This window comes from Protopterus annectens, chromosome 10.part0, assembly GCF_019279795.1.
Source record: "Protopterus annectens isolate FY-2018-M chromosome 10.part0, PAN1.0, whole genome shotgun sequence".
NCBI classification, from domain to species: Eukaryota; Metazoa; Chordata; order Ceratodontiformes; family Protopteridae; genus Protopterus; species Protopterus annectens.
Window position 1 is genome coordinate 784,808,763 of NC_056744.1, and position 27,235 is coordinate 784,835,997.

General features: G+C 42.9%; 1 protein-coding gene across 2 annotated transcripts in view; it reads left to right on the forward strand.

The window, feature by feature from the left end:
* Positions 1–27,235, forward strand: part of LOC122813340 (biotin-dependent 3-methylcrotonyl-coenzyme A carboxylase beta1 subunit-like) — a 936,618-nt gene that overhangs the window by 796,425 nt on the left and 112,958 nt on the right. For both annotated transcript variants that reach the window (XM_044085603.1, XM_044085602.1), the window contains exon 10: positions 11,382–11,504. In XM_044085603.1, coding sequence (XP_043941538.1) covers positions 11,382–11,504 — 123 coding nt within the window. The remainder of the gene's footprint in view (positions 1–11,381; positions 11,505–27,235) is intronic.

Consider the following 27,235-nt stretch of genomic DNA (forward strand, 5'->3'; position numbering starts at 1 on the left):
AATTTCTAATTTCCACATTGGTGAATTTACTCCTTATCTGATGTCACACAAATTGTGTAAAGCATTTTTAAAAGGCACTTGTTTATTGAGGCATCCCATAAAAGAACCTCTCTTACCATGGGATTTGAATTTTATCTTGACTCATTTAACATTACCTCCTTTCGAGCCCTCATCATTTTGTGATCTCAAATTCCTCTCTTGGAAAACCATTCTCCTAGTAGCCATTATATCTGCAAGAAGAGTTTCGGAGCTGCAAGCCCTATCAATCAAGCCACCATATTTGATTTTCCATAAGGACAGAGTATCCCTACAAACTAATCCATCCTTCCTGCCAAAAGTTTGTTCCCAGACCAATCTAAATCAATCTATTGAGCTCCCAGTCTTTTTTCCCAATCACAGCAACAAGGCAGAGTACAAACTTCACCAACTGGATGTGCATAGACAACTTAGGTTTTATCTGCATAGAACTAAAGATTTCAGGAGAACAGATCAATTGTTCATTTCCTTTTCCAAAGCAGGAAAGGGCATGCCAGTTTCAAAAACTATGCTTTCAAATTGGCTCTCAAATTGCATTACCTGTATATACACCTCAAATAACAGGAATTTACCATTCAAAGTTAGAGGCCACTCGACCAGAGCATTAGCAACATCCTCTACTTACCTAGCCAGGTTGTCAGTGGATAGTATTTGTGCCTCTGCTACGTGGGCAAGTCCCCATACATTCATTACTCATTACAAAGTTGATTTGGCCTCCAGGGACAGGGCTTCCTTTGGTTCCACTGTGCTCAAAGGTATTCTCCCCTGAGCCACCCAGGAAAATGGTGCTAGGGATGCTGCCCCATCCAGTAAGAATGAAGGTGAGATAGGAAAACATAACATAAAGAAGTTATGTACTCACCATAACGTTCCATGTTTGTTGTCCATCTTGCCATTCATTCTTACGACCCTCCCACCTTTCCCCAGCCAAGGACTCCTAGAGGACCTAGATGAGAGATCTCTTTCCTTTAGTAAAGGATCTCCTTTGAATTTCCTTGTTCTTTCTATCCTGATGTCATATTGTTAATTTAAACACATTGTTATGATTGGCAGCAAACAGGATCTGGAGAATTACACCACTGCATGATGGGATACCTATTCTGCCACAAGAAAAGTCAGAGACTTCGAGCTAGTGTATTCGGCTGAGTCAGAACCAAGGATCGGCTCCAAACCCATCCAGTAAGAATAAATGGCGAGATGGACAACAAACATGGAACGTTATAGTGAGTACATAACTTCTTTTTTTTTCTAAAAGTGTTATGGGGCTGAGAAAGAAAAAGGGGGCAGGGAAATGTGAATAAACCTAATGCATTTCTTGGTATGAATAGTTCTTAAGTAAAATTAGAATTACTTAAGCTTTGAGTATTTGCATATATTTATTTGATGAAAACTCTGGCCAGTCCTGAAAGCCTGGCTGTTTGGTCAACATTACCATTTGTATTAATATTAATTTCACTCAGTGTTATTGGGTACCCTTTTAAGAGCCTTCAAGAAGCTGGCAGGGGTTCTGGTGGTAGTGATAACAACCTTATAGTCTGGGCAGAAGGGGGCATAGAAGGTGAATCTGTGCCAGCCTTTCTCAGGTGTGTGTGTAAATCAAATCTCAAACAGCATACAAAGCATTGGTTTCACAGAGAGTACGTGGGAGGACTTAGGTTGGAACCCCAGCTACGGACTCAACACTAACCTGTGCCAGTGGGGACTCTTATTGGTGATGTGGAGGGAGACAGCTAAAGAAATCCATACCCCAGGCTGACTGTGTTCCCTGTGTGCTTTTAAGGGAAATTGTGCTTGATGCAGAGAGATCTGCATCTGGAAATACTGAGTGTATCCATTTGTATTCCAAATGAATATCTTTCTCCAGTGTCAGTGGTGAGGATTCAGGCTCCTTGATTACTGGCCCAGTGTGGGGACATCACAGCACTGACTATGCATTCTCCATCTTAGCACCTAAACTATGGGACTCGATTCCTCTGTCAAGCAGAGATACCAAAAGTACTCAGACTTCAGACAACAGCTCAACGAACATCTCTTCATCCAAGCAAAGTGCAGCTGCACTCAGGTCATATTACATGAACCCTGCAGCTCTCTCAACACCCCTTTATTCCTGTTTCATCCATCCTTACCTCATCTTGTCACCCCCCTCACTTACTGCCTCTCATTCATCCTACTTCCCTCTTCTCTTTGTATATCTCAGACTCCTCTCCTTTCTATTCCTCTTCCTCTGCATGCCTCTCTTACCATTTCTCTGTCTTCTCCCCTTGGTATCCTTTCCTGCAGCTGTCCACATTTATCTCTTCTTATGTCTTCATACCTTTCAGTATAATGATATGCTGTTATCCCTGTAGTATAAACCAGGTTAGTCATTATATAAATATAACATATCCAAAAAAACTCTGCTAAGCATGATTCCATTTTTCCATCCATGTTTTAACATAGTAAACTGCTTCATGAACTAAATGTTGTAGCCTGTTCTTGCATCTATGAATATGTATATGTTTTAGCAGATCCTTGTACCAGGAAAATATGTTTTGTTCATTTCTTATGTGATCCTGTTGACCCAGGCTGTGCTTGCAAATGGTCTATTGACATCAATGCACTATCCCAGTAAACACACATATATATAAAAAAAAGAAAGAATTGAAACATTATTACAACTAATGTGCAAGCTGCCAGTCAGCTTTAACACTTCATATGATCTGCAACATCACATTGTTAAATCTGCAGGGCTCAACAGATTCAGCAGCATCACATTGTTACATTTGCACGTCTCAACAAATACAGCACAAAACCCGTATGTCATTCTCAACAGATATAGCACAAAACCCAGAGTATGTTATTTCCCCATACAGCTTACAAAAAATGAAGAAATAAGCAGGAAGATCTAAGACTAAAGGATCTGTCCCTCTCTTCTTTGCCCTTCAAGTTGTCAGACATTACCACGGGGCACAAAAGCTCTGTTCTCCATAACACATTTGAGTAACAAGTTCAGACAAAGCAAGTGGAAGAACTGTATGTTTAAATCTAAACCAAGGTTGCTATTTGCATTAGACAAGATGCAACCTTGATTACCTAGGCAACTGAACCACTGAATCACTCAAGGCAACTCAAGAAAACAAAGTCACCAACATGAAGCTCAAGTATTTGTTTTCCTCAGATTTAATCTGTTTAAGATTAAAAGCCCTACCAAATATTAATAAGATCATTAGCATGTTATTAAATGTTAATTGAAGATTGCATAGGACTATTATGTTTCTGCTATTTATGGTCAGCAACCATACATATCAATTGTACAATGAGGAACGTTCCTCATTTTGAGTCTCAAAACGTCTGTGTTCGATGCTGTTCCACATTGAAAGTCTATCAGTCCTTCATTTTTTAAGATTTTTTTTAAATAATATACATACATTGTAAATAATACTTCATATTAATTCATCAAAAATGCTTTATAAGTACAAAGTAGCACTTTTTCACCATGCTGTAAGCTTCCTGTTTGAAGGTGTCACTAAGTTGTTAGTAAGTGTTCCACATTAAGATAGGTAGTGATCCACATTTTGGAGACTGAAACTTGAGAGCTTTGAGAGCTTTGTCAGTATTTCACACATATGTATCGTATTTTCAGGAAGTTCACCTGGACAGTATTCCCAATTGGCTTTCTGACCCTGCAGAACATCTGAATCTAGTGCATGCTAAGTAAACCAGTAGATAAGAATCTATTTCACAGATTATTTCTCCCAAGAAGGTTTGCTGCTGTGGTCTTTACTTCACACAAATGTGTTTTCTAAAGATTTATTTGTTTCAGGGCCATGCTTATCTGTTGATGAACTAGCAGCATGACTTTGAGGTGTATCACTAAGGTAGATTCATGAAGAAACAAATGTTACTAGAGGTAGTGAACTGATCCACATGGACCCATTTCAGCCACAGTAAGTGTTCAGAAGCTTAGGGAATTAAACTCTTCGGTACTGAAAAAAAATGAAAGACCAGGTAACCATATGGAGCTTTTAACCTCTATGCCAACTACCAGACAGTGGCATATGCATAGGACCAGGTTTTCTCGTCTTCATATTATAAGACAGTATTATAGCCAGTGTAATCTTCAGCAAATTATTTTATCAGTTTGTCTTTTCGGCTTTTCCCAGTTAGGTGTCACCACAGCGGAACTCCGGTCCGCTAATGATTGGCAGTCTATTTTTATGGTGCCGAGTTGCCAGCCCGACGCCCAACCTTCAGCGAAGGCAAGCTCATTCACGCATGTCTTTCGGAGGCCACTCAATCGACTGCAGGGAGGACGTGCAGACGCCACACAGAAGGCACTCCAGCCGAGAATCGAACAGGAGAACCTCTTGCTGTGAGGCAACAATGCTACCGCTGCACCACCGCGGCAGCAAATTAGCTGTTTAATATTTCACCTGTGTGTCTCCCCATTTTATGATTTGTGCTGTAGCAGATATTCTCTGAAATTGTTTATATATTCACAAGCATTTATTAATACATCTTCAAAATGATGTTAGGAAGTCCAATCTCACCTTCATTTTTACATATGGATTCAAAGCCGATCCTCGGCTCCAACTTGGCCGATTTACAAGCTGGAAGACTTCTGGTTGGCTCGTGGCTAAGCAGGTATCCCATGGTGCATCAGTACAATCCCCAGATCTTGTTTGGCGCATCGACGAGTTCGGTTGTGCTTCTCTTGGCTCTGGCTAAGTTTTTCAAAATTCTTTATATTCTATCGTAGTCAATGCTTTATTAGAACCTTATTGTATATTTAGTGTTGCTAATATGTTAGGCAGTTGTATTGCTTGTCCTCTTTGAGTGCAACTTAGTTTGCTAGTGATTATTGGTATCCTGTGTGCCAGTTAGTTTTAGGCGCCGTTGCACATTTTTTGATTATTAGGTAGAGGAGTTGGCGGTTTTCCGCTCTTAGTCAACAGGGACTTCTGTTGTGTTGTCTGTTGTTATTCTGATCTTTTTTGGTCACCGTTGGCAGTTAGTTTCTGCTATTTTCACATTGTTTGTTTTGGCTGGCATCTGCTTGTGAATTTACTAGGATTGCAAGTATACTACCTGTTTTTAGGAATATAGAAATTTATTGTGTCATTTACGGTTTCTCTTGTGTGCATGGGCTTTTCTTTCTGGTCTGTTTAAGTTAGAAGACCTAGTTTCACTACACTGGGGTAGGCCCGTTTAAATTAGAGGACCTAGTCCTCGTGTATCTCCTTTAGCTAGCTTTCTCTACACTGGGCTAGGCCCGTTTAAGTTAGAGGACCAAGTCCTCGTGTAACTTCTTCTTAGGTCTAGGCCTGTTTTATTTAGAGGACCTAGTCCTCCTTCTTTTTTCTCTTTTTCAATCTCTCTGGGTTGTGTGTGTGTAATATGTCTAAGGAAAGTAAGGAGCATAAACCTTCAGGGTTCAAAAAGTGCATGAAATGCTCCTAAAATGTCCTTAACGGATGGCCACAGTAGCTGTGTCTACTGCCTAGGGGCCATCCACTTACAGGAGTCGTGTTTATTCTACCATGCTTTCTGTCCTAGAGTGTTACAGGCGAGAAAGAACAAACTCATACTCAAGGATCTATTGGAACCATGCTTTGAGGAAGCACTATACAGTTCTTCGGCTTCCTCTAAGTCTGGGAAATCAAAATCCTCAAAAAGGCCTTCTCCGGCACCGGCTGGTGTCTCGGACCCACCTCCTAAACAGTCGAAACAATCCAAATCTGCCTCCTTGACTCCTCAGCCTTCGGAGATGAAGGAGAGCATCATGGTGGTGTCAGAGTCGGTTACAGGTGTTTTGGAATCAATCTCTGAGCCTATTGATACAGTAGTTGCTCTGCCGGTCAGTAAGCTCCCTACTGGTTTCTGTAACAATTAAGTCTCCAGTGCCCCCCAGGTCAAGCTCCCCAACTATGTCTTCCAGGAGCCTTTCAGAAGAAGATGTGGAGAGGGTAGTGCTGAGACTCTTGAAGTCGTCTGCCTTACCAAAATTATTGTTGGCTCCGACCCAGTCAGCTCCGGAGCCACTTGGCCCAGCTTTGCCCTTGTCTGCTATTCCTCCTCCGAGCCATACTGGCCTTTCGGAGCCAGAGTGCTTGGTGCCAATGGAGAAAATGCTGGCTCCAGCACACCTTGTTGCTGCCTTGGTGCCGGGTTCGGCTCCGACACGCTCGGTGCCGTCCGTCGTGTCCAGGGTCCGAAGCTCTCCTGTCGGCACTGACAGGTAGGGTTGGAATCGATCTTCTTCGGTTCCGAGCCTTCCTCTTAGTGCTTCGGCCAGGGTGAGCTCAGACCCTGCATCCATCTCGGAGCCGACAGCTCTGGCTCCGGCGCTGACCCTCGTCTCTTTGGAGTGGAGGAGGTGTTCGGAGCCAGAGAGGTCGGCGTTTGAGATGATGAGGAGTGTGCTGTCTCATTCTCCAGACCCTACCAGTGGCACCAGCACTGTTCCCCTGAGAGCACCCACTTCAGTCTCAGCCCCTAACTCTCTCTGGAGACAGCAGAGACCCGCAGCCTCAGGAGCCATCGGCTGGTGGCCCCCACTCTTCCGAGGCTTCCCCGGAATATCCTTCCGAGGAGCCCCCCCTGGAAGAGGTTATGTAAGAGGAAACATATTGACTCCCAGGATGAGTCTTTGACATCGGACACTGACCTCGAGGAGTCAGAAGGGTCCCCAAGTCGTCCTCTGATGATGTCTCCTTTGTGGACATTTTAGAGATCCTTAGGCAGAGGTGTGACTGGCCCACTGTTAACCCTTCTGATGAGGAGTCGGTGTACCTGAAGGCTTTCGGGTCTCAACCTTCTGCCAATTGGGTGTCTCCACCTTTTGACAAACTGATGGATTTAGTTAGTCGAAAGGTATAGGATACTCCTGACACCGTGGAGCCAGTCCCCAGGAGACCAAATAAGTTCTTGTCTGCCCTGGTAAAGAGTTCTTGTCCAAAGGCGTTCCCATAGATGCCATGGTGGTAGCAGCGGAGACTTCTTCATCTGATCATCCGCTAAACAAGGAGTCTTGACAGATGGACAGATTTGGGAAGCGTATTTTTAGTTCAGTGGCCTTTACCCTTCGATCGCTGAACTGTCTCACGCACTTCATGAGGTTGCAGAGAGATCTCCTCAAGGAGTTAGGAGATTCCATACAAGGTGCGTGTACTGAGGGAGTTCCTGACAAGATTTCTACTCAGTTGTCCACCTTAAATTCTGTGGTTAACTCCTCCATGCGACTTATCTCTTATGCTGTGGATGGAATGAGTAGTGCAGCGGGTTCTGGAGTTACCTTGAGGTGCCACTCCTGGATGCGCTTATGTAAATTTGCGGAACCATTCAAGTCTTACTTTCACCAACGCCACGTTTGATGGTTCCTCATTGTTTGATTCCAAGGTGAAGGATACACTCACTCGGTGTGAGCAAGAAGGAAAGACACTTTCTGGCCTGAGAGTGTGTTTTACTGTCCCTTCCAGACCATACCCCAAGGGTCAAAGGGGCGGTAAAATGTGGTTCAAGAAGTCCCAGAGGGTCTTTCCTGACTCACAGGGTGAATCCTCCTTCAGAGGCAGAGGAGGAGGAAATGGCAGACGTCACCCTAGAGGCAGGGGTGGTCCGCAATGCCAACAAGGCCGTGATTTCTTTCGAGGACGGCCTTATCAGTGCTCCTGATGTGGAGCCCAACTGCACTTCTCTGGAGCTGGTCGGGGGTTGCATTTCTTTGTACCAAGAAGCCTGGCTAAATGTCACCCAAGACAAGTGGGTACAAAAGAGTTGTTAGCAGAGGCTATATCATACCCTTTTCCCTATCACCAGTTGTTTCCAAAAGGATGTCAGATGTACCACCCAATCACAGGGATCAGGCAGCTGTGGAGATCAACAAGTTGCTCTTAAATAGAGTCATCCAGCCCGTCCCAGCAGACCAGATAGAATCCGGAACTTACTCCAGGTTTTTTATAGTTCCAAAACGAACCGGAGATTGGAGACCAATATTGGACCTCAGCAGATTGAACAAATCAGTGAAGAAGGACAAGTTTTGGATGGTAACACTGCAGACTATACTCCCATTGTTGGGGAAAGACTTTTGGATGTGCTGTCTGGATCTTCAGGACGCCTACTACCACATAAAAATGGAGAAGGCATCCAGAAGCCATCTACGCTTCTGGCTGGGAGCCAGTCACTGTCAGTTTCGCGCTCTGCCCTTTGATCTCACCACAGCCCCCAGGGTGTTCACCAAATGCATGGCAGTAGTGACAGCTCACCTGAGATGTCAGGGATTCCAGGTGTTTCCATATTTGGACGACTGGCTCCTGACCGCCCCCACCAGGCATCTACTCCTCCAAAACAGGGATGCCACGATTCAACTTTGCGCTCATTTAGGAATCTCCATAAATTGGAAAAAATCTGCATTATTCCACTCTCAATCTGTGATTTTTATAGGCGCAGAGGTAGACACAGTGAACATGACAGCTCATCTCCCCGATGAAAGGGCACAGAACTGAATCTCCCAAGTTCAACGTTTTCTCCCATTGCGAAAAGTCAAAGCGAAGTGGGTTCTTCAGCTCCTCGGGACTATGGCTTCCACAATTCTATTGGTACCATTAGCCAGGTTGCACATGAGAATTCTCCAGTGGCTTCTGTCTTCCCAGTGGTCCTTCCAATCTCTCCCACTGAGTCATCCTGTCCTGCTGATGGAATCATGCAAGAAGGATCTTCGTTGGTGGATAGCTCCCAATCAACTGATCACGGGTGTCCCCTTTGTTCTGGCCCAACCCGTTGCCACTCTGACCACGGATGCCTCCCTGATCGGGTGGGGGGGCATTATCTCAGCAGGACTGTCCAAGGCACATGGCAAGAACACGAGGCTCATCTTCATATCAATGTTCTGGAGATGAGGGCAGTGCTTCTGGCGTTGCAAGCACTTCAAGACCTTCTTCCTCTAGGGACAATTGCGATACAATCAGACAACATGTCGGTGATTTGGTATATCAACAAACAGGGCGGTACCAGATCTTACCCACTCTGTCGAGAGGCCATGCGAGTTTGGGAATGGGCGATTTCTTCCCAGCACTTTCTGGTTGCAGCACACATTCCAGGGACAACCAACGTGATAGCCGACAAGCTCAGCCGGGCAATCCTAATGCCTCACGAGTGGTCTCTGAAAGGGAAACAGTGGATCAGATTTTCCGGAAATGGGGACAGCCTTGCTGCAACCTTTTTGCCAGCCCAGTCAATACCAAATGCAGCAGCTATTTTTCCCTCATTCCCGCTCCGGGAGAGTCTCCCAGAGACGCTCTGGCTCACGATTGGCTCATGGGACTTCTGTATGCCTTTCCTCCAATCCCTCTCATTTCCAATGTGATTCAGAAAGCCAGTCAGCTGGGAAGCAAGTTGATCCTCATTGCTCCTTACTGGCCTCATCAGGTCTGGTTCCCCTTCCTCGAGCCTCTCCTCCTGGTTGATCCTTGGATTCTGGACCCAGCTGCAGATCTATTGATTCACATGTCGGGTTCGCTACACCCCTCAATCTACACCCTCAAATTGACAGCGTGGCTGCTCCAGTTCCATCCACAGTCATGATGCATCATCCTCAGTGTCACATATTCTTATGTCCTCAAATAAACCTTCAGCCAAGAGGCTGTATGGCAGTAAATGGAAAAGATTTTCTATTTGGGCACAGAGAATGAATGTAGATCCATACACTGCTTCTATTCCTGTGATTCTGGATTTTCTTTATGAGCTTTTTCAGCAAGGATCTGCCGCTGCCACTGTCAGAGTCCAATTGGCAGCGATTTCTCATTTTCACTTAGGTTTTCCAGATACCAATTTAATGTCTCATAAGCTATGCAAAACCTTTTTGAAAGGGGCCACTCTATTGAGACCACCTCTGCAAGAACCAGTGGCTTCTTGGGATTTAAATATTGTGTTGTCCAAATTGACTTCTCCCCCCTTTGAACCTTCCCACTCATCTTCTCTAAAATGTTTGTCTTGGAAGGCCTTGTTTTTGGTAGCTATCACATCAGCTAGACGGGTATTGGAGCTACAGGCCTTGTCTATTAAGTCACCATATTTGATTTTTCACAAAGACAGGGTGTCATTACGTGCTAATCCCTCTTTTGTCCACAAAGTTTGTTCTAATGCTACCTTAAACCAATCAATAGAACTCTCAGTTTTCTTCCCTAACCACTGTAATGCAGCTGAGTACCGTTTTCATCAGCTAGACGTTCATAGACAACTACGTTTTTATCTACAGCGGACTAAGGCTTTCAGGAAATCAGATCAGTTATTCATTTCCTTTTCTGACTCTAGATTGGGCTTACCAGTTTCTAAAGTGACACTATCTAATTGGTTTTCCAGTTGTATAGCCTTTATCTATAGCTCGAAGGGCAAACCTTTACCCTACAGGATCAAGGCTCATTCTGCCAGATCGCTGTCTACTTCTGCAGCCTTTCAAGCCAGGGTACCACTTGATAATATTTGTGCAGCAGCTATGTGGGCTCCCCCTCACACTTTTATTACACATTACAAATTGGATTTGTCATCCAGGGGTAGAGCATCCTTTGGCTCCATGGTGCTCAAGAGTATTTTTCAATGAGCCACCCAAGAATAAGGCGCTAGGGATATGTTGTCCCATATGTAAAAATGAAGGTGAGCTTCAACTACCTAACATTAAGAAGTTATGTACTCACCATAACGTTCCATGTTGGTAGTCCATCTCACCCTTCATTTTTACCAACCCACCCTCCTGCCCCCCATCCTGGAAGATCTGGAAGTAATAATTTGGTTGCCTTTGGTTGGAGACCCTTTAGTATTGGTTGTTTTTATGGTTGTTATTCTAGTGAGCAGCAAACAAGATCTGGGGATTGTACTGGTGCACCATGAGATACTTGCTTAGCCATGAGTCAACCAGAAGTCTTCCAACTTGTAAATTGGCCGAGTCGGAGCCGAGGATCGGCTCCAAACCCATATGTAAAAATGAAGGGTGAGATGGACTACCAACATGGAACATTATGGTGAGTACATAACTTCTTATTTTCAGTAATGTCCCTGTTTGTCAGAACTTGCATGCCACACTTAAAAAAGTTTATTATATTGGCACACTTCTTATGTTTGTTTTTCTTTGTACTTCTAATGGTAATGATTCATTTTAAGCCATGATGTAGGGGGAAAACTGATGAAATTATTAAACTTCAAAATGTATATGTATCATTGTCATTCTATTACGATACAACAGTCAGCTGTCCCTTGTAGATTTCTTTTATAAAGACTTGTAGATTCAGAATCTGAAAGTGTCTGAATGCATAAACTAGCAAAATGTGTTAATTTATTCTAAAATTCTTTTTTTTTTTTTTTTAATTCTACAGGCTGAAGCTAACACAAACAGGTTGAAAGCTCAGGCCTCTATGATGACTGCTGTAGCTTGTGCCTCTGTTCCTAAGATAACTGTAGTCATTGGTGGCTGCTGTGGAGGGGAAAGTTATGCAATGGTATGACCCACCTTGTCCTGGAATGAGTTAGCCAGTTTAATATTTGCATTCTTGCAAATTAACTGACCACAGCCTAAGTTTTGTATAGAAATTGTGACCAGCCTTGATATCATCAATTGGTGTTTAGGTATTTATGAACTGCCTATGTGCTTCTGAAGGTGTTTCAATTTTCTGGGGTGTGAAAACTTGCTGCAAGTGGCTGTAAATTTTGACCAAAATTGTGTCTGAAAAGGCTTTTGACAAGTCTGCTCACCCAGGTGTCAAATGTAAAAATAGAAAAATGACAACTTAGCAGTATTTTGAGAAAATGTGTTTTTTTTTTTTAGGGAGAAAATATTTACCTTGCTATGTGGTTGCATTGAATTCATGCAGTTGGTCTTTTCATTCACAGTATTACAAAATTATTTCTTGGGAAGTTACTACACTTTACAGTGAAATCTATGCCTCAGTGCAGAGCCATAACTAAGGTGGGGCACAGTGGGTAGCTGCCCCTGGCACGAGCTTTTAGAGTTTATGATCAGTGGTTGCTGATGGGATGCAAGTGTAGTACTGAGATTCCTTTAAAAAGCAGCATGTAATATTGTGGCTTTTTAAATGAAAGTGTTTTGTAGGTTACTGTGTTAGTAAGTGTAGCAAAAAGCTTGCAGAAGCTCTGTGCTACAGTTCTGTGTCTGTTGTTTTTTTTTTTTTTTTTTTTTAGTCCTCATCTTCAGTTGGGGGGAACCAATCTGGGTACTTTCCAGGATGTCAGTTGACCCTAGGTATGGTTCTTCCTTGGTAGTAGCATTCTTCTGTGAGTGCTGCTGATGCCCTTCAGAATGGATCACAGGAACAGTAAATCATTTAGTTTACTTCCCACATACCCTGCTTCACACATTCAGCATTTTAACCAGTAGCTTCTGGTTTACTATAAGAGTAGTACTGGCCTTGCACCCATGTTACATGAATCTTTGGCTGGTGCATTAGACACGTATACCTAAAGGGTATTACTAAGAGATTACCTTAGTTTTTCTGTCCACTGTCAGTACTTCATATTCCACCTTTTCTTAAGAGAAACTTCATCTGTATAGTGCTCCATGCTGCCTTTAGTTATATTTATTCAGTCACTGCCTTTTTGTTATGTCAGTTAACATAAAATAATTTTGATTTCTTTTCTTTGATGGTCACCAGATTTTTCAGTGATGTTATCATTTGTACATTTTCTGTTTTCAAGACTAACAAACTTCTGGTAAAAAAAGGGTAGTGTTTTAGAAATTTTAGTTGTTTTACTTTACTGTTTTCAAGTAGCATTCAGTTTTCAACATTAGATCACTGTTGCAGTACCCTTAAGCTGTATGGATTTTTATCCTGCCAAGGATATGGCCAGCCAGTCAGTCTTCATTGTTTCTTAGGTAACCTTTCCACATGCCTTAAGCACTCAAGGAAAGCTGCATAAAAGCAGTGGTTAGGGCAGCAAAAGCTTCAGACCATTCTTGATGCTGAAATGCGAACCCTGTGCTGGTTCATGACACTGATGGTCGGCTAGCAATCTTCAAGTCTGAGTAGATAAAGTACCCTGTTGGGGAAACTCTTCCACGTCAACATTTTTCTGAAGAAAATCTGCATTTTTTTCTTTTACCATTTGTAGTTTATGCTAGGAAATTATATTTGTATGCTGTGTGATGTCTTGTAAATGTATTTTTACTTGGGGAATGCTTGTGTGTAAAATTTCAGGCTCTTTTCCTCAGCTAGCCGTAGAGCAGTTATCATTCTCCCCGGTTCTTCCTTCCAGTCTCTGAGAATAAGAAGAAAAACCTCTTGAGAGTCTTTGGGTGTCAGGCCTGGTGCCTCACTATCTCAGCCACAGATGGGTGACACTGCTGTGGCCAGGGCTGGTTCCTTGGAACGCTCATCGTTGTTTTTCAGTCTGAATAATGTAGCTCCTCAGAAAGTCAGTAAGGACCGAGAGGTCATCTGCAGCTGTTGGATCATCCTTTCTGGCATGGGAGAACACCTCTTATCTCAGAGGAAGTAGCAGGTGATGTTTTGCTACATAGCCGGGCTAAGGATCCTGATTCCTGGGCTAGTGCTCCTGCCGTAGATTCACTTGTTTTCCAGGAGGGTCTACCAGGAAAAGATAGCAAAAAATTAAGGTTACTTCTGCTGTTTCACTCTGTCTACGGACAGGGAAGACTTGCTGGGTTTTGCCAAAGGATTATTTTCTGCCTTTAATGTTTTAAATCCTGCTCCTTCACTGACTGCAAACAGAAAAATAATTCCCTCTGCTTCTAATACTGATATTTTTGTTTGGTGAATTTTCCTTAGACTGAAGATTCTGATTCTGAGGAAATGCTTTTTCTGGTTTCCTCTCCAGAACAGTCATCTCTTTCTGAAACTATGGTTTAAAAGAAATATTTATTTCAGTGGGAATAAGAATCTCAGTTTACAACTGCTGTTTTATTGCATTGCATTGGTTTTTGGATTTTCTGCATTTATGGTTTGTATATTTCCATTATTTTTTTTTATTTTGGTCTTATTATATTACAGTTTATGTTTTACATTTTGTGCATTTTTTTTCTTGGAGTCCTAAAAGTTGTTGGCTAGGGTCAGTCAGAAAGTATTCTTTTTGCATTTATTGATTAATTGAGTAGTAATTAGATCCAGCTAATTAGTGGGAGGAGCTGAAAAACAGTTTTGTTATTTAAGGTATTCATCTACATTCCTATGCAGCAATGAGAGCTTTGAGTTTACAGCTTGGCCACCCCAGACAGCAAATCAGCCTTTGGAAAATGCTGCTGTCGAATTCCAAGCTTTGGGGAGGTGCTTCAATTGCTTACCTTGAAAATATCTGTCTACAGTGCAGACATTTCTGATTTAGCCACTTTGTCATCAATTTACATCTTCACCGGACATTATTTCTTTGACCTCATCACAATGAATAAAGCCTTATTTGGCATTTTGTTACTCCAGGATACTGCTTTAGTACTTCAAGAATCAAGCTTTTTAAGCTGATCTTTTGGCTGTCCTCCAGCTATTGCCACTATAGGCAGGTTTCTGCAGTCTGGGATTCCTCCAGTTGAAGTCCCACTGATGAGGGTACCAGGTGTAAACAATGCATTCTTGAAATATCAATTGATCTGTGAGGGGACCCTCTTCAGTATTTCAAAAGTCACACTATGCATTTGAAGCAGCTCTAGCCGGTAGTCGTTGCTGGAATGCCCTGTAAGTTGGGGAAGTTTATATCATTGTGGCAGTAATATATATATATATATATATATATATATTTATATATATATATATATATATATATATATATATATATATATATATGTATGTATATATATATATATATATATGTGTGTGTGTGTATGCATATATATATATATATATATATATATATATATATATATATACACACACACACACACACGTATATGTGTGTGTGTGTGTGTGTGTGTGTGTGTATATATATATATATATATATATATATATATAGAAACACACATTTATGAAGTGTGCTCACTCTTTGGGGGGGCAAACTTTCTGGGGCCAGTAAACAAGTGGTTAGCATAGAGGATATCTGTCAGTTAGCCCAGATGATTAAGGCTGTAAGCTGATAATAAGCTGTTTCCTGCAGCCCAGGGTTTGATTCTCTCAGTCTTCATTTGCTTACTTTGTGAATTCAAGCACACAGTGCTCTGGGATAGTTACGAAACTAGGCTGGGTTTCTCAATATTCTGCTTGACCACATGCATACTAACTGCCTATGACCATTCTTTTGGTGTGGAACATGTTAACAACATGTGACAGCAATGGGTGCATGCACTGTTGAATGTAGGAACTTCAGAGACAAAGATATATTCAACAGGAGGAAAGGATTATCCTAGTCAAAGACCTGTTGATGCTTAAAGATCAGCTGATATGGAAAATGTGTTTCATGCTGTTTTACAAGGATTCCTTGGCATTCAAAGAGCAGGTCACCCATTATAAATATAGGTTACATGAGAGCGATCATTGATGACACTGAGGAAGACTGAAGTGCTAGAATGCTGTCTACCCTTTGTTGTAGCTACCTAATTCATGGCTGGTCACAGACTTTAGAGGTTAACTTTGATGCTGGGGGGATAGTGTCAAAGGAAGTAGCGAAAAGTGATAGTAGGAACAGTCAAACTTGCACTGCTGCTTTAGTTTATGGTCTTCAGAAATGATAGAGTCCTGCTTAGGAATGATATTTGTAGTCACAGAGAAGCAACAAGTTAATCTGTCTGTTCTACCCTTTGCAGAACATTCATACATGCATAATATTATTTTTACAGTGGAGAATAATTTCTGGATATCGTTGATATTTATTGATACAATCAGCGAACATTCATACATGCATAATATTATTTTTACAGTGGAGAATAATTTCTGGATATTGTTGATATTTATTGATACAATCAGCTGAAACCAAAAGCAAGCTGCCTAACTCTGCCAATAGCCAGAAGTCATGTAGCTGCCATCCCTGATTATGTAATGACTTTTCTCAAAGTCCTATAACCTAAGAGCTGGTATCTCTGTTAAGCTTAATTAGGAGTGAGGGAGGCATGGTTTTGTTAAACCACTTTTTAGTGACTTTCTTTTGATGCAGTGTGATAATTTCTAAGCTTAACCAGAACTGACTGCATACCGCTGAAGAGGGTATCATGCTTATGGGTGCTCTCTGGAAATTGTTTATTAAAGTAACATTACTAAGTATACGACCCTAATACTTGGTAGTAGTATCCAGGTGGTAAATTTCACATTAAGTTGACAAGTCAGGTTATGTTGGAATATTTTTTTTGTGATTCTTTGTCTCTGGTGCCTGCCAACCATCAGACCCTCTCTCTGGTCAGCCGGGCCATTTGTTCCCAACAAGGTGAGAGCTTACGAGACTGATTTGAGCATTGTTATGTTTTCTCCCTGTCACTAACTTGATGCACTGTGTGCAGTGCCAGAGAGACTGGAGGGGGATATGCAGTGGGCTGTCTGGGAAAGACATCTCATCACTTCCATGAGGAAAGTTGCCTTCAGTCCCTCCCTCTGCAACAAGACTGATCTCTCCAGTTTCCTCCAGGGAGATTCCATCACCTTGTTTATCTCCAAGTGCTTGCAAACTCCTCCCTCCCCTTGGTGGAGGTAAGTGGGCCATGCCTCTTTACGTGTCCCCTTTCTGTCTGGCTCCTCCAGTGCTGGGGCTGCTATCCAAACCACAGTCGGCACTTCATCCCTGTGTACTATGGAGCTAGGCTAGTGTTGGAATACCATGAATAATCTATAACTGTTTACTAGCAATTCTGTCTAGATTGTATTGGAGATCCAGGTTTCAAGGTTAGACTCTTTAAAGAAGAGGCTTCATGTATTACATATACAAGCTTGATATCCACCCCTTTTAGATTATAGTTGAAGTGAAATAGGTGGGGTGAAATAGTACAGGTTCAAGATGATGAGCCACAGCCAAGTTGTATTATCAAGAAATCTGAGAGGCCTTTTTGCATTACATGTGATGGAATGATGCCTACCATGTCATATCCTTTTTGGGGCTGCAGCCAAAGTAAAGACAGATTTGGTGAAACAATGAAGGTTCACAGTTGATGGGCCATCGGCAAGTTATTTTGTCCAAATTATGAGTAGCAAACAGTGGATTGTCAGGGGGCTGTGTACTTTTTCTTATGTGCTTATCATCTAGTTTATGGTTTATTTCCTTCTTAGCCTCCATTTACCTACTGCATAAGTCTGAACAAGTCACTTAACCAGATGATGCTCCTGGTTCACCACAGAAAACAGACTTAATGCCTAGTGAAATTACTTGGTTAACAAAACTTAAAAAAAATATATATGTATGTGTGTGTATATATATATATATATATATATATATATATATATATATATATATAGGTGTGTGTGTGTGTGTGTATATATATATATATATATATATATATATATATATATATATACACACTCACACACACACACACATATGTGTGTGTGTGTGTGTGTATACATATATGTATATATGCATGTGTATATATAAGTACACGCACGCGAACACACACACACACACAAACATACATACATATAGCAAGAGGGTTTACCTTCATAAGTGCGTTATGCACTTATGCAAATCCAGCTGTTCGATTTGCTGATTTTCGAACTTCTGGGAATGTCGAAGTTTGAAATTCACACATTTGGTCCGTCCAAATGTGTGATCGATATTGTCATTTTTGACAATATGAAGGTAAACCTAGCAAGAGGCAAGGATGGGATATAGTTGATTTGAATTACCAAAAAGCCATACTTGCCTGTTAGGGAGTAGACAGTTGTTTGAGACATATGAGTGTATACCTCTGACAGTGATGCGGAAGGGACATAGTCATGGTATATATGGGAAGACATTTTTTAGGGGTAGTATACAAAGTTGATCTGAGAGATGTGCATGATTCTAGATGTAGTCAGAAAGAAGAGTATATGCAGTCCATGTTTACAGGAAGGTGTGATGAGGTATATAAAGCCATGCACCAAAACATTTCAGAAGTAAATGAGAGAATGAGAAATTCCAGAATAAGTTCAGTATGGAATTTAATGAAACAGAATGGCAGAAATACCTGAGGTGACCACCAAGACCTACTTACTTGGATCTGAGTCGAGACTGTGTCTGCTAATTGCTAGGGAAAGTAGGGGCATCAGTCATCTTGTCCTGGCCATTTCTGTTGTTCATAGGTGATTACTTGTCTAATGGCACAGGAGCCTTTACAAGCCTAGCCAATAATACTCAGGGTATGACAGTATTATGTCTTATTTCCCCAGATATGGGATGGGGTAGTATCAGGGTAGTGGGTCTTTGGGTGTTGGAGCCCTGAGTCATTTTACAGACTACGTCTGTCGATAAGGGACATGGGCAGTACCCCAGAAGTGAATTTAAGGTTCCCCATCCATTTATCCAAATTCTTTTTGAAGAGAGTGAGGGCCATGCTTTGTTTTATAAAGATGAGAAGTTTATTCCATAGACAAGGTAGCCTTTGGGATACAAATCTGTCTCTCCAGCAGGTTCTGTTAGAGTAAGAAATAAGGTTCAGGTCCATGGAATACGTTACCCTTGTATAATTTTTCTTGCGAATGTGTAACATTTTCATCAGGGCTGGATCAGAGAATGCCTTGTAGATCAGGCATGAGTCCCCTCTCAGTAAACAGTATGAGACAGCGTAAAGAGAGAGGGCCTTTGGTCGGTCTGCATAAGACATGTGTCTTATGTTTTGTGTTTATTTTTTAATGAGAAACCTGTGGCTGCTCCAGGTGATGTGAATGCCTGGTTAGGTACTGTAGAAGGGAGTATTGTACTTGATTATGAACCTGATGAGGGCCAAGTACAATGGCACTATGACTTCCTTTGATCTTGATGTTATGCCTTTATTTATACATTGAGCCACACAGAAGGATTTCCTCACTACTGTAACTACCTGGTGATCAAAGTTTAGGTTACTATCTATCTGTATTCCTAGGTCCCTCACCATTGGCTGTACTTTTAGGGGTGCGCTGTCAGTATTATAATTTGCAGGGATATCTAATTTATCAAATGGTATCATCATATGATTTTTAGCATTTAGTCTCAGACAATAGTTTTGGCACCAGTCGTTTGTCATTTTTAGGCCTGTTTGTAGGATGTCACCATCATTTGGGGATTCACTGATTGTTCCCAGCTTACAGTTCATCAGTATACTTGGTGAGCCAAAGGCCCCCAACATTGGCCCTCAATTCAGAGAAGTATATACCAAACAGGAAAGGTCCCAACACTGAGCGCTGTGGGACACTGCTAGTACTAGCTTTCTTGTCTTAAGTGGATTCACCTAGCCATACAAGTGTCCTGTTAGTGAGCCAGTTGGCTAGCCGTCTGATGATATAGGGGTTTATGCATAACTCAGTAAGTTTATCTATGATCCCTGAATGGGGGACTGTGTCAAAAGTCTTGGCCAGGTCTAGATAAGCGGTGTGTACCATTTTACCTTCATCCATAGCCCTGATGAATTTCTCGAAGAAGTCCACCAGATTGAGCATGCAAGACCTTTTTTTGACAAAGCCAAATTAGATCTGGTCCAGTTTTTGGAGTGGGGCCTATGTCATTATTGATCAGGTCCATGATAACTCTCCATGGCTTTGCAGATAAGAATGGTCAAGCTTATGGGGCTGTAGTTCCCTGGGTCAGTTGATGGACCCTCCTTGTGCAGAGAGATGGCTGTTACAGTCATCTATTCCTTTAGGCAAAAGACTATTCAGAGGCTGTGGTTAAAGAGGGTTTCTAGTGGCCTTGATAGAGTCTGTTTTAAGCTATGTAAGAAGCATCCTGCAATGTCATCAGGACCCCTGGAAGCTATGCCTTCATATCTTTCCATAGTTGAGACAAATTTTTTCGGTTGACAATTACCGATTGTGACTAACTATTTTATTTCTGATTTGACTTACTTTTACTGGAGTTTATTCTTATTGTACAACAAGAGTGTAGAGGAGGTTCAAGCGTTCAAAGTGTGGTCAGAAAAAGAAATGGTCACAAAGTCACATGGATTCTTCCCATTTCTTTCTCAAGGGGGGGGACTCTTTGGACGGGACCCGAGCGCTCGACCTGATGAGGAAGGTGTTGTCTACCCACAAACCACATCATGGAAGCAGTTTCTCCTCCCCCATAAAAAGGGCCCTGCTGGAACCTGTTCCAAGAAAACCTACAAGTACACATCACAGCACCTCCAGGATAAGTCCCTTACAAAAAGGAGTTCCAGTAGGCTATGGTGTGGTGGCAGCAGCCACAAAAAAAGAGAGTCTCTTCTTATCTGTCCATTAACATCGATTGTTAACTTGTCCATGAGGCTGATTTCCTACGCTGAAGGAAGGTTCGAGTAGGCTTCAGCGGCCTGGCAAAATATAACTACAGACAAGTGGGTAAAAAGCGTGTTACCAGAGAGGTTACACATACCCTTCCTATCCTATCCCATTCCAAAGAAAAAGATGTACCACCCCCCCCCGATCTGAGCCAGCTTTAGAAATTTTCAAAGCTGCTAAAAAAAAAGAAAGAGAGTCCCAGCCAGTCCAGCAAGGAAGCAAGGACTCTTACTTACTCAAGGTTCTTTTTCCAAAGAAAAGAAAAAAAGGGAGGACTGGAGCTAGATCCATTCTTACAGAAGGAGTGGATGTGCTCAATCACATAGATATGGGATGCATACTACCACATCAAAAATGCAGGGGCATCCAGAGATCATTTGCGCCCGCCGGCCAGTCACATCTGGACGACTGGCTCCTTTCGCCACACCCAAGCCCAACTACTGCAGGCCAGAGACTTTGTTCTTCAACTGTGTGTTCACTTAGATTCCAGATCCGTGAAAAATCCTTAAATCTTCAGCCATCACAAAATATCTTGTGAGCAGAGTTAAACACACGTCAATTGATTAATTGATTTTCCCAGAGCGGATATTATCACTGCAGACTTGTCAAGGAAATCTCCAAAAAAACTAGTACTGAGGTTGTTAGCCTCATGCAGCCTCTTATATTGCATCCTGGAAGGCTGAGGCTGCGAGAGTCCCTACAATGGCTACTGTTTGCTCAATGGTTCATTCAACAAACTACTCTAAACACACGAGATTTCTTAAACAAAAGACTGCAAAACACATCTAAACTGGTGGGCTCAACGTGCACACTTTCCCTCCAATTTGGAGTACAATCTGCACATCAGTGTTCTAGAGTTGAGGGCAGTGTTTCTAGCTTGCAACACTTTTGCTCCTTCTTCTTCCTCTAGGGACTATTGCAGTTCAGACCCGACAACATGTCTGTAGTCTAACAAATAAACAAACAAGGGAACCAAGTCCTATCAACTATGCAGAGGCCATGAGAATTTGGTGGTGGGTGTGGTCGGCTTTTAAAAATAGCCACGCATATCATCCGTCATCATATATCATAGCCGACAGGCTGAGTATTCTGTTACCGTACGCACACGGTCTCTCTAAAAGTCAGTGGAAAAAAGGATTTTTTTTTGGGGCCATGGGCCAGCCCGACCTGTGTTTTTTGTCCCAATGAATGGGTTTCCCTTCCTGAAAATACACTGCATTCGGGGACTGGATTCTGGACCCAGAACCAGATCTATTGACTCACTCGTCAGGGGTCCCCATCCCACCGCCCTGTCACTCCATCTAGCAGCTTGGCTGCTCCAATTCCCAACTTAGCCAGGTCTGATCTCTTTTGTCACCACATAGGATATATATTAGTGGGGCTCCACTACTGTTCTTAACAGACTTATTTCATCAGGGTGCTTCTCCCTGCTACCTAAGAGTTCAATTGCTGCCATTTTTTTTTTCCATGGAAGAATGGAGCTCCTGTTGTCTGTCTCACAGACAGTTTGTAGCCTTTTTTAAAAGGAGTTTCATATTTCACCCACGACCAGATCTCCGTCTCCGGCGTCTGAGTCTGAATTTGTTGTTATCTAATTTAATGTTGCCCCCCCCGAACCCCCCGCCTTTGCCCATTAAAATTTTTTTTTGTGGAACTCTTTCATCTGAACTTCAGGCTCTCTCCATCAAGCACCTTATTTGATCTTTCACAAATGGAGTATATGTTACACAAATTGGATGTTCACAGACAGCTAAGATTTTATTTGGATAGAACAAAAGATCACAGAAAAACAGATCAACTCTTGGTGGCTTTTGCTGATAGCAGGAAAGGACTGGCAGTTACCAAAAGAACTCTTTCTAAATGGTTAGCGGATGTATAATCTATGTCTTATTCTTCTGCATCAACCTTTTACACAAACAAAAAAACACAAGGAACATCCAATATCATCTTCTACTTTTTTGGCTCATGCAGCCACCTACCCACCACTGCTAACATATAGAAGTTATCCTACTTACCATAACGTTCATGGTGTTAGTCCCACCCTCCCACCTTTAGAAGAAACGTTTTTGATGCCTGGCATTTTTGCTACTGTTATTATTCTGTGTATTTTCTATAATTGCTTTCTATACTTATGTGTATAAGCATGAATGTGTTATTCTGTAGATTTGGTTTTGCTTGCAAACTAGATCTGAGTAAAGGCAGAGGGGGGTGTGGTATTTTAGATTGTCTTCTTCTTCTTCTCATGCAGAGCTTGCAGGAGGCGACGCGAGCCGAGGCGAAACCCACTCTGTGTAAGAACAAAGGCGAGATGAACATGGACATGTGATGGATTGGGGTAGGACATAACTTCTATTTGTTGGCTTTAGTGAAAACATTTAGGACCTGTTCCCTCATAACAAATGGTAAGGGCTGGTTTTCGGGCATTTCTTTGGATGTGGTAGGAGGTGGTGGGGGGAGAAGTTTGAACTGAACTTGTCGACCAGCAGGTTTGCTGTAGTTTTATGCTGGGTGTTAGTGTTGCCATTCATGATTAACTGGACACATTGCTGAGCATTTCAGATGAGAGTACGAGCATAATTTAAAAAAGCCTTATGGTTATCTTTCACCTGGGAAGCTATCTTTGCCTTATGGTTTGCTTTGGCAGATTTGACCAACTCTCTGATTTGTTTGTTTAGTCTGATGAGTGTCTTTTTGCACTGATTGTCTGCTCCTTCTTGGCTTTGTGTAACAGTTGCTTCAAACTTGCCAGTAATCCATTACTCTTAGCAAGCACAGATACCATTAGGGAGATGTGGAAATAGTTATTCAGATTTGAGGCTGATATGTATCTGCCCACTGCCTGTAAGCATCCTACTTGCACCACATAGCATTCCAGCAGTAACTCAACATTAGTGTAGTTTAAGATATCCTTACGTAAATCTACTAGTCACCTCACAGACAAGCCACAGCCACCTATGCTCACTGCTACACCCGTGTCTGTATCCCAACCCTTTTCCACAAAGGTCTGTTGTTACAAGCCTCCATTGGTAAAGACCTTTGTTATTGGTGACTCTCTAGTTAGGTACACAAGGTCTGTTCTCTTGTTGCAGTATCTGCCTAGCGATCCAAACGTCCAGCCAGTATACAAAAGCTTTACTCACTGCAAGGTACATGGGACGTCTGATGTTAGGCATAGAGTACATGGGCCATAAAAGTGACATCTGCACATTCCTTCCTCAGAACTTCTCTGACACAAGTCGACGTCAGCTCATTCTGCCATCAGATCCTGTGATTAAAGATAAGTACCCCATTAGGGCCTTATTTCTTGTTCTTCTTTGTTCACTGTATGCCTGTTCAGGTTCATGACATCCAGCAAAGGAAAGTGTAAGTGCGGACGTCAGATCCTACATAAGGATGCCTACAATCTGTGTCTGTTCTGCCTAGTGCCCAACCACGACCATAAGGCCTTTGCGATTTGTCAAGCCTTTGTCCCATAGACTGTTCATAGCTTGTCTGCACACCCTTAATATCTGTTTAGAGAACCAGCACCTCAGATCCCTCGCTCTTGTGATGGAAGGGCCATCCAGCCATACTGCCAAGCCACCAAAAGAAAAAGAAGGCCAAAGTTACCAAGCCTGAGCCTACTGCTGCACCTCTTCCACCCGACGTTCCCCCTGTGGCCAAGGTACGCCTGGAGGAGCATACGCAACCAGATAACTCTGGAATAGCGAGTACCGTTCCGGAGGCCACAAAACCAAGGTCTGAAAGTACGCCCATTGAGATTACGCAGACGTTGGGTGCCAGTGACAAGCAGAAACCTCTGCATGATGCAGATGTCCAGACCGGTCCTTCCACCGTTAGTGAGGCTTCTGAACCTAGGCCCTGCTTAGGGCCTGCGCCTTCTAGGCCTGTTTCTTGTTTAAAAAGAAAATAGAAAACTAAACATGTCTTCACGTCCTGAAAGCTTAACTGATTGGCAAGCTTTCTGTCAGAGCTTGTCCAATGCCTTTGTGGTCCTTAGGCCTACCACGGCTGCTTCTCTTCTGGCTGCCTCTCCTGTTGTCAGCCCTAGACCACAGACTGCAGAACCTCTTTCAGTAGAGGCCAAAGACTCTTCAGCTTCCTCTTCAGAGGATTCTCTGTGTTAAGCTTCACAAATGCCTTCTCCTCTAGGGTATGCTTCTCCAGAGGAAGACCCTGCTGAGGCGGATTCTACTGGGGAAGACCTTACCTTTGGAGAAACCATCTCTCAGATGAGAGAGTTTTTCAAATGGGACTCCACAGAAATGTCTGAAGGCCATAAGAGGTACTGTGAACTTCTACAAAGGGATACCCCTTCTCCTTCTGTCATTCCACCAGTCCTCCCAGCTTTCTTAGATGCCTTTTCGGCAGCTTCTAAAAATCCTGATTCCCAGCTCCCTGCTTCTAGAAGGCTGGACAGATTTTATAAGGTCCAAGAAGGGGCACAATTTCTCATTAAATGCCCTGTTGCAGATCCTGGTACCATCTCTTTCTGTGCAGACAAACCCTCCAGACAGCTACCCTCCACCTCTGTCCTTCCTACTGATAAAGACAGCAAGATTATGAAGAGACTTGGCAAGAAGGTGTACACCTCTGCCACTTTGGCATTTAGGGCCATCAGCTATCAGACACGTATGTCTAAGTACTTCCTGGCCCTTTTGACTTAGGCTTCAAAGCTCTTGGCTGATCTCCCTGATTTAGCCACAAAGTCACAAATCTCTGATCACTTTATCCACACAAGTGACAAGACACTCAATCAAATGCAGTTATGATGCTGCAGAGGCCTCAGCCAGATCTGCAGCTTCTGCCTCAGTGCTCAAAAGTTACTCTTGGGTGAGGCTCCAATCCCTACCTGACGATATCAGGGCTAAACTTCTAGATGCCCCCTGGACAATACTGCATTGTTTTGGGGCCCAAGTGGCAGAACTTTTCAAAATCCTTCAACAGAAGGTAGAAGAACTACAGGACTTGAAATATTTGTTTGTGTTCCCTATTCCTAAATTCCATAGAAATTAACCTACTAAGATCCTCTTCATTAGAAAACATTCTGCTCCTCCTCTTCCTACTAGAGTCAAAAGGAGTTCCAGAAAACAGCAGCCACCTTCCAGGCCTGCTCAGACACCAACCCAGAAACCTTCATTTCAGGGCAAGGCAGATAGTCTCTGACTACGTGTCTCCTCTCCCTCCCCCTCCACATACTATTCCCCTTTACCAGAGACTGTCTCACTGTTTCCCTCTGGAAAACATTACCTCAGACAAATGGTTTTGTCAGTCATAGAGAAAGGTTACCTCAAGACTTGGGAAATTCCTCCGGTCTTAAGAAGCATCCCACAGCCACCAAAGGACCAGCTGCCTCTATTCCAACCAGTCCTGGACAGCCTCCTTTCTCAAGGGACTATTCAGCCAGTCCCTGCGTTAGAAAAGGGAAGGGGCTTTTACTCCAGACTTTTCTTGGTCCCAAGTAAGGAGAGCCCATGGAGACCCATTCTGGATCTCTCTCTCACCTCAACCTTTTTCTTCAGTTACCACCTTCTGCATGGTTACGCCTCAGACTGTATTTCCACTGCTAACGCCGCAGGCATTTTTGGCTATTCTGGAAATCAAAGATTGCCTACCTGCATTTCCCCTATCCAACCCAAATACAGGAAGTACTCATGCTTGTCTGTGGGTTTCTCGCATTTTCAGTTCTCTGTTTTACCCCTTGGACTATCTACTGCTCCAAAGTATTCACCGGGTCTTACAGATTTTCTCCATACCTGGGCGACCTCCTGATCCAGGCAGATTGTTACAGTGCTATCCAGAACATTCTCCAGTTATTTCTGTTATGCAGTCTCTGGGTTTCACCATCAACTTCCCCAAATCCAGCCTAAACCCCTCCCAGCACCAAGTCTTCCTGGGATGCAAAATCTGGACAGACGTTATGATGGCATTCCTCCCACCCCTAAAGGTGGAGAGCTCGAAGGGATACCTGTTGTCTGTCATCCATGCCCCTGCAATGACAGCAAGGGAATACCTCACATTCTTCAGCCATATGGCTTCTACAATCCCTATATTGCCACTGACAAGACTTCACATGAGGAAAAGTCAGTGGTACCCGAGATCCACATGGACACAACACTCCCACCCCTTGGACCACTCCATTCCCTTCCTACCTTGCCTAAGGAAGGAGATCCTTTGGTTGATCGATCAAGTCTCTCTGAACCCAGGACTTCCCTTACAACCCTAAGTCCAGTCCAGGAAATGTACACAGATGCTTCAGTCCTAGGTTGGGGAGCTGCTGTGGGTAGCTTGAAGGTGCAAGGTACATGGACAGGCCCCTGCAAGAGGGAGTACACCAATATCAGAGAGATGAGGGTTCTCATTTTTGCACTGAGGGCCTTCCAAGGTATTCTGAAGCAAGGACTCCTAAAGTTGTTCACGGACAACACCACTGTTCTTTGGTATGTGAACAAATGGGGGACAAGATCATACTGCCTATGCAGACTTTCACTCCAGGCTTGGGAACTGGCAGTCCAGCATGGAGTCACTCTGCAGGCGGTGTATATCCCCTCAACTCAGAACACTCAGGCAGACATCTTGAGCCAGTCCATGTCACAATCCCATGAATGGAGGCTACACATGGGTGTGTTTCTGGGTATAGTCCACAGGTGGGGTACACCACAAGTAGATCTGTTTGCCTCCCCTCTGAACAGACACCTTCCACAGTTTTGACCAGGGTACCCAATCCCTAGCGAGGGCGATGGATGCCTTCTTTATCTCATGGAAGGAGATGTTTCTGTACACATCCTCCCACTTCCCACACTTACAAAAAGTCCTAATGAAAATTCAACAGGACCAAAAATCTTGTTGGCGACTCCCTTTTGGCC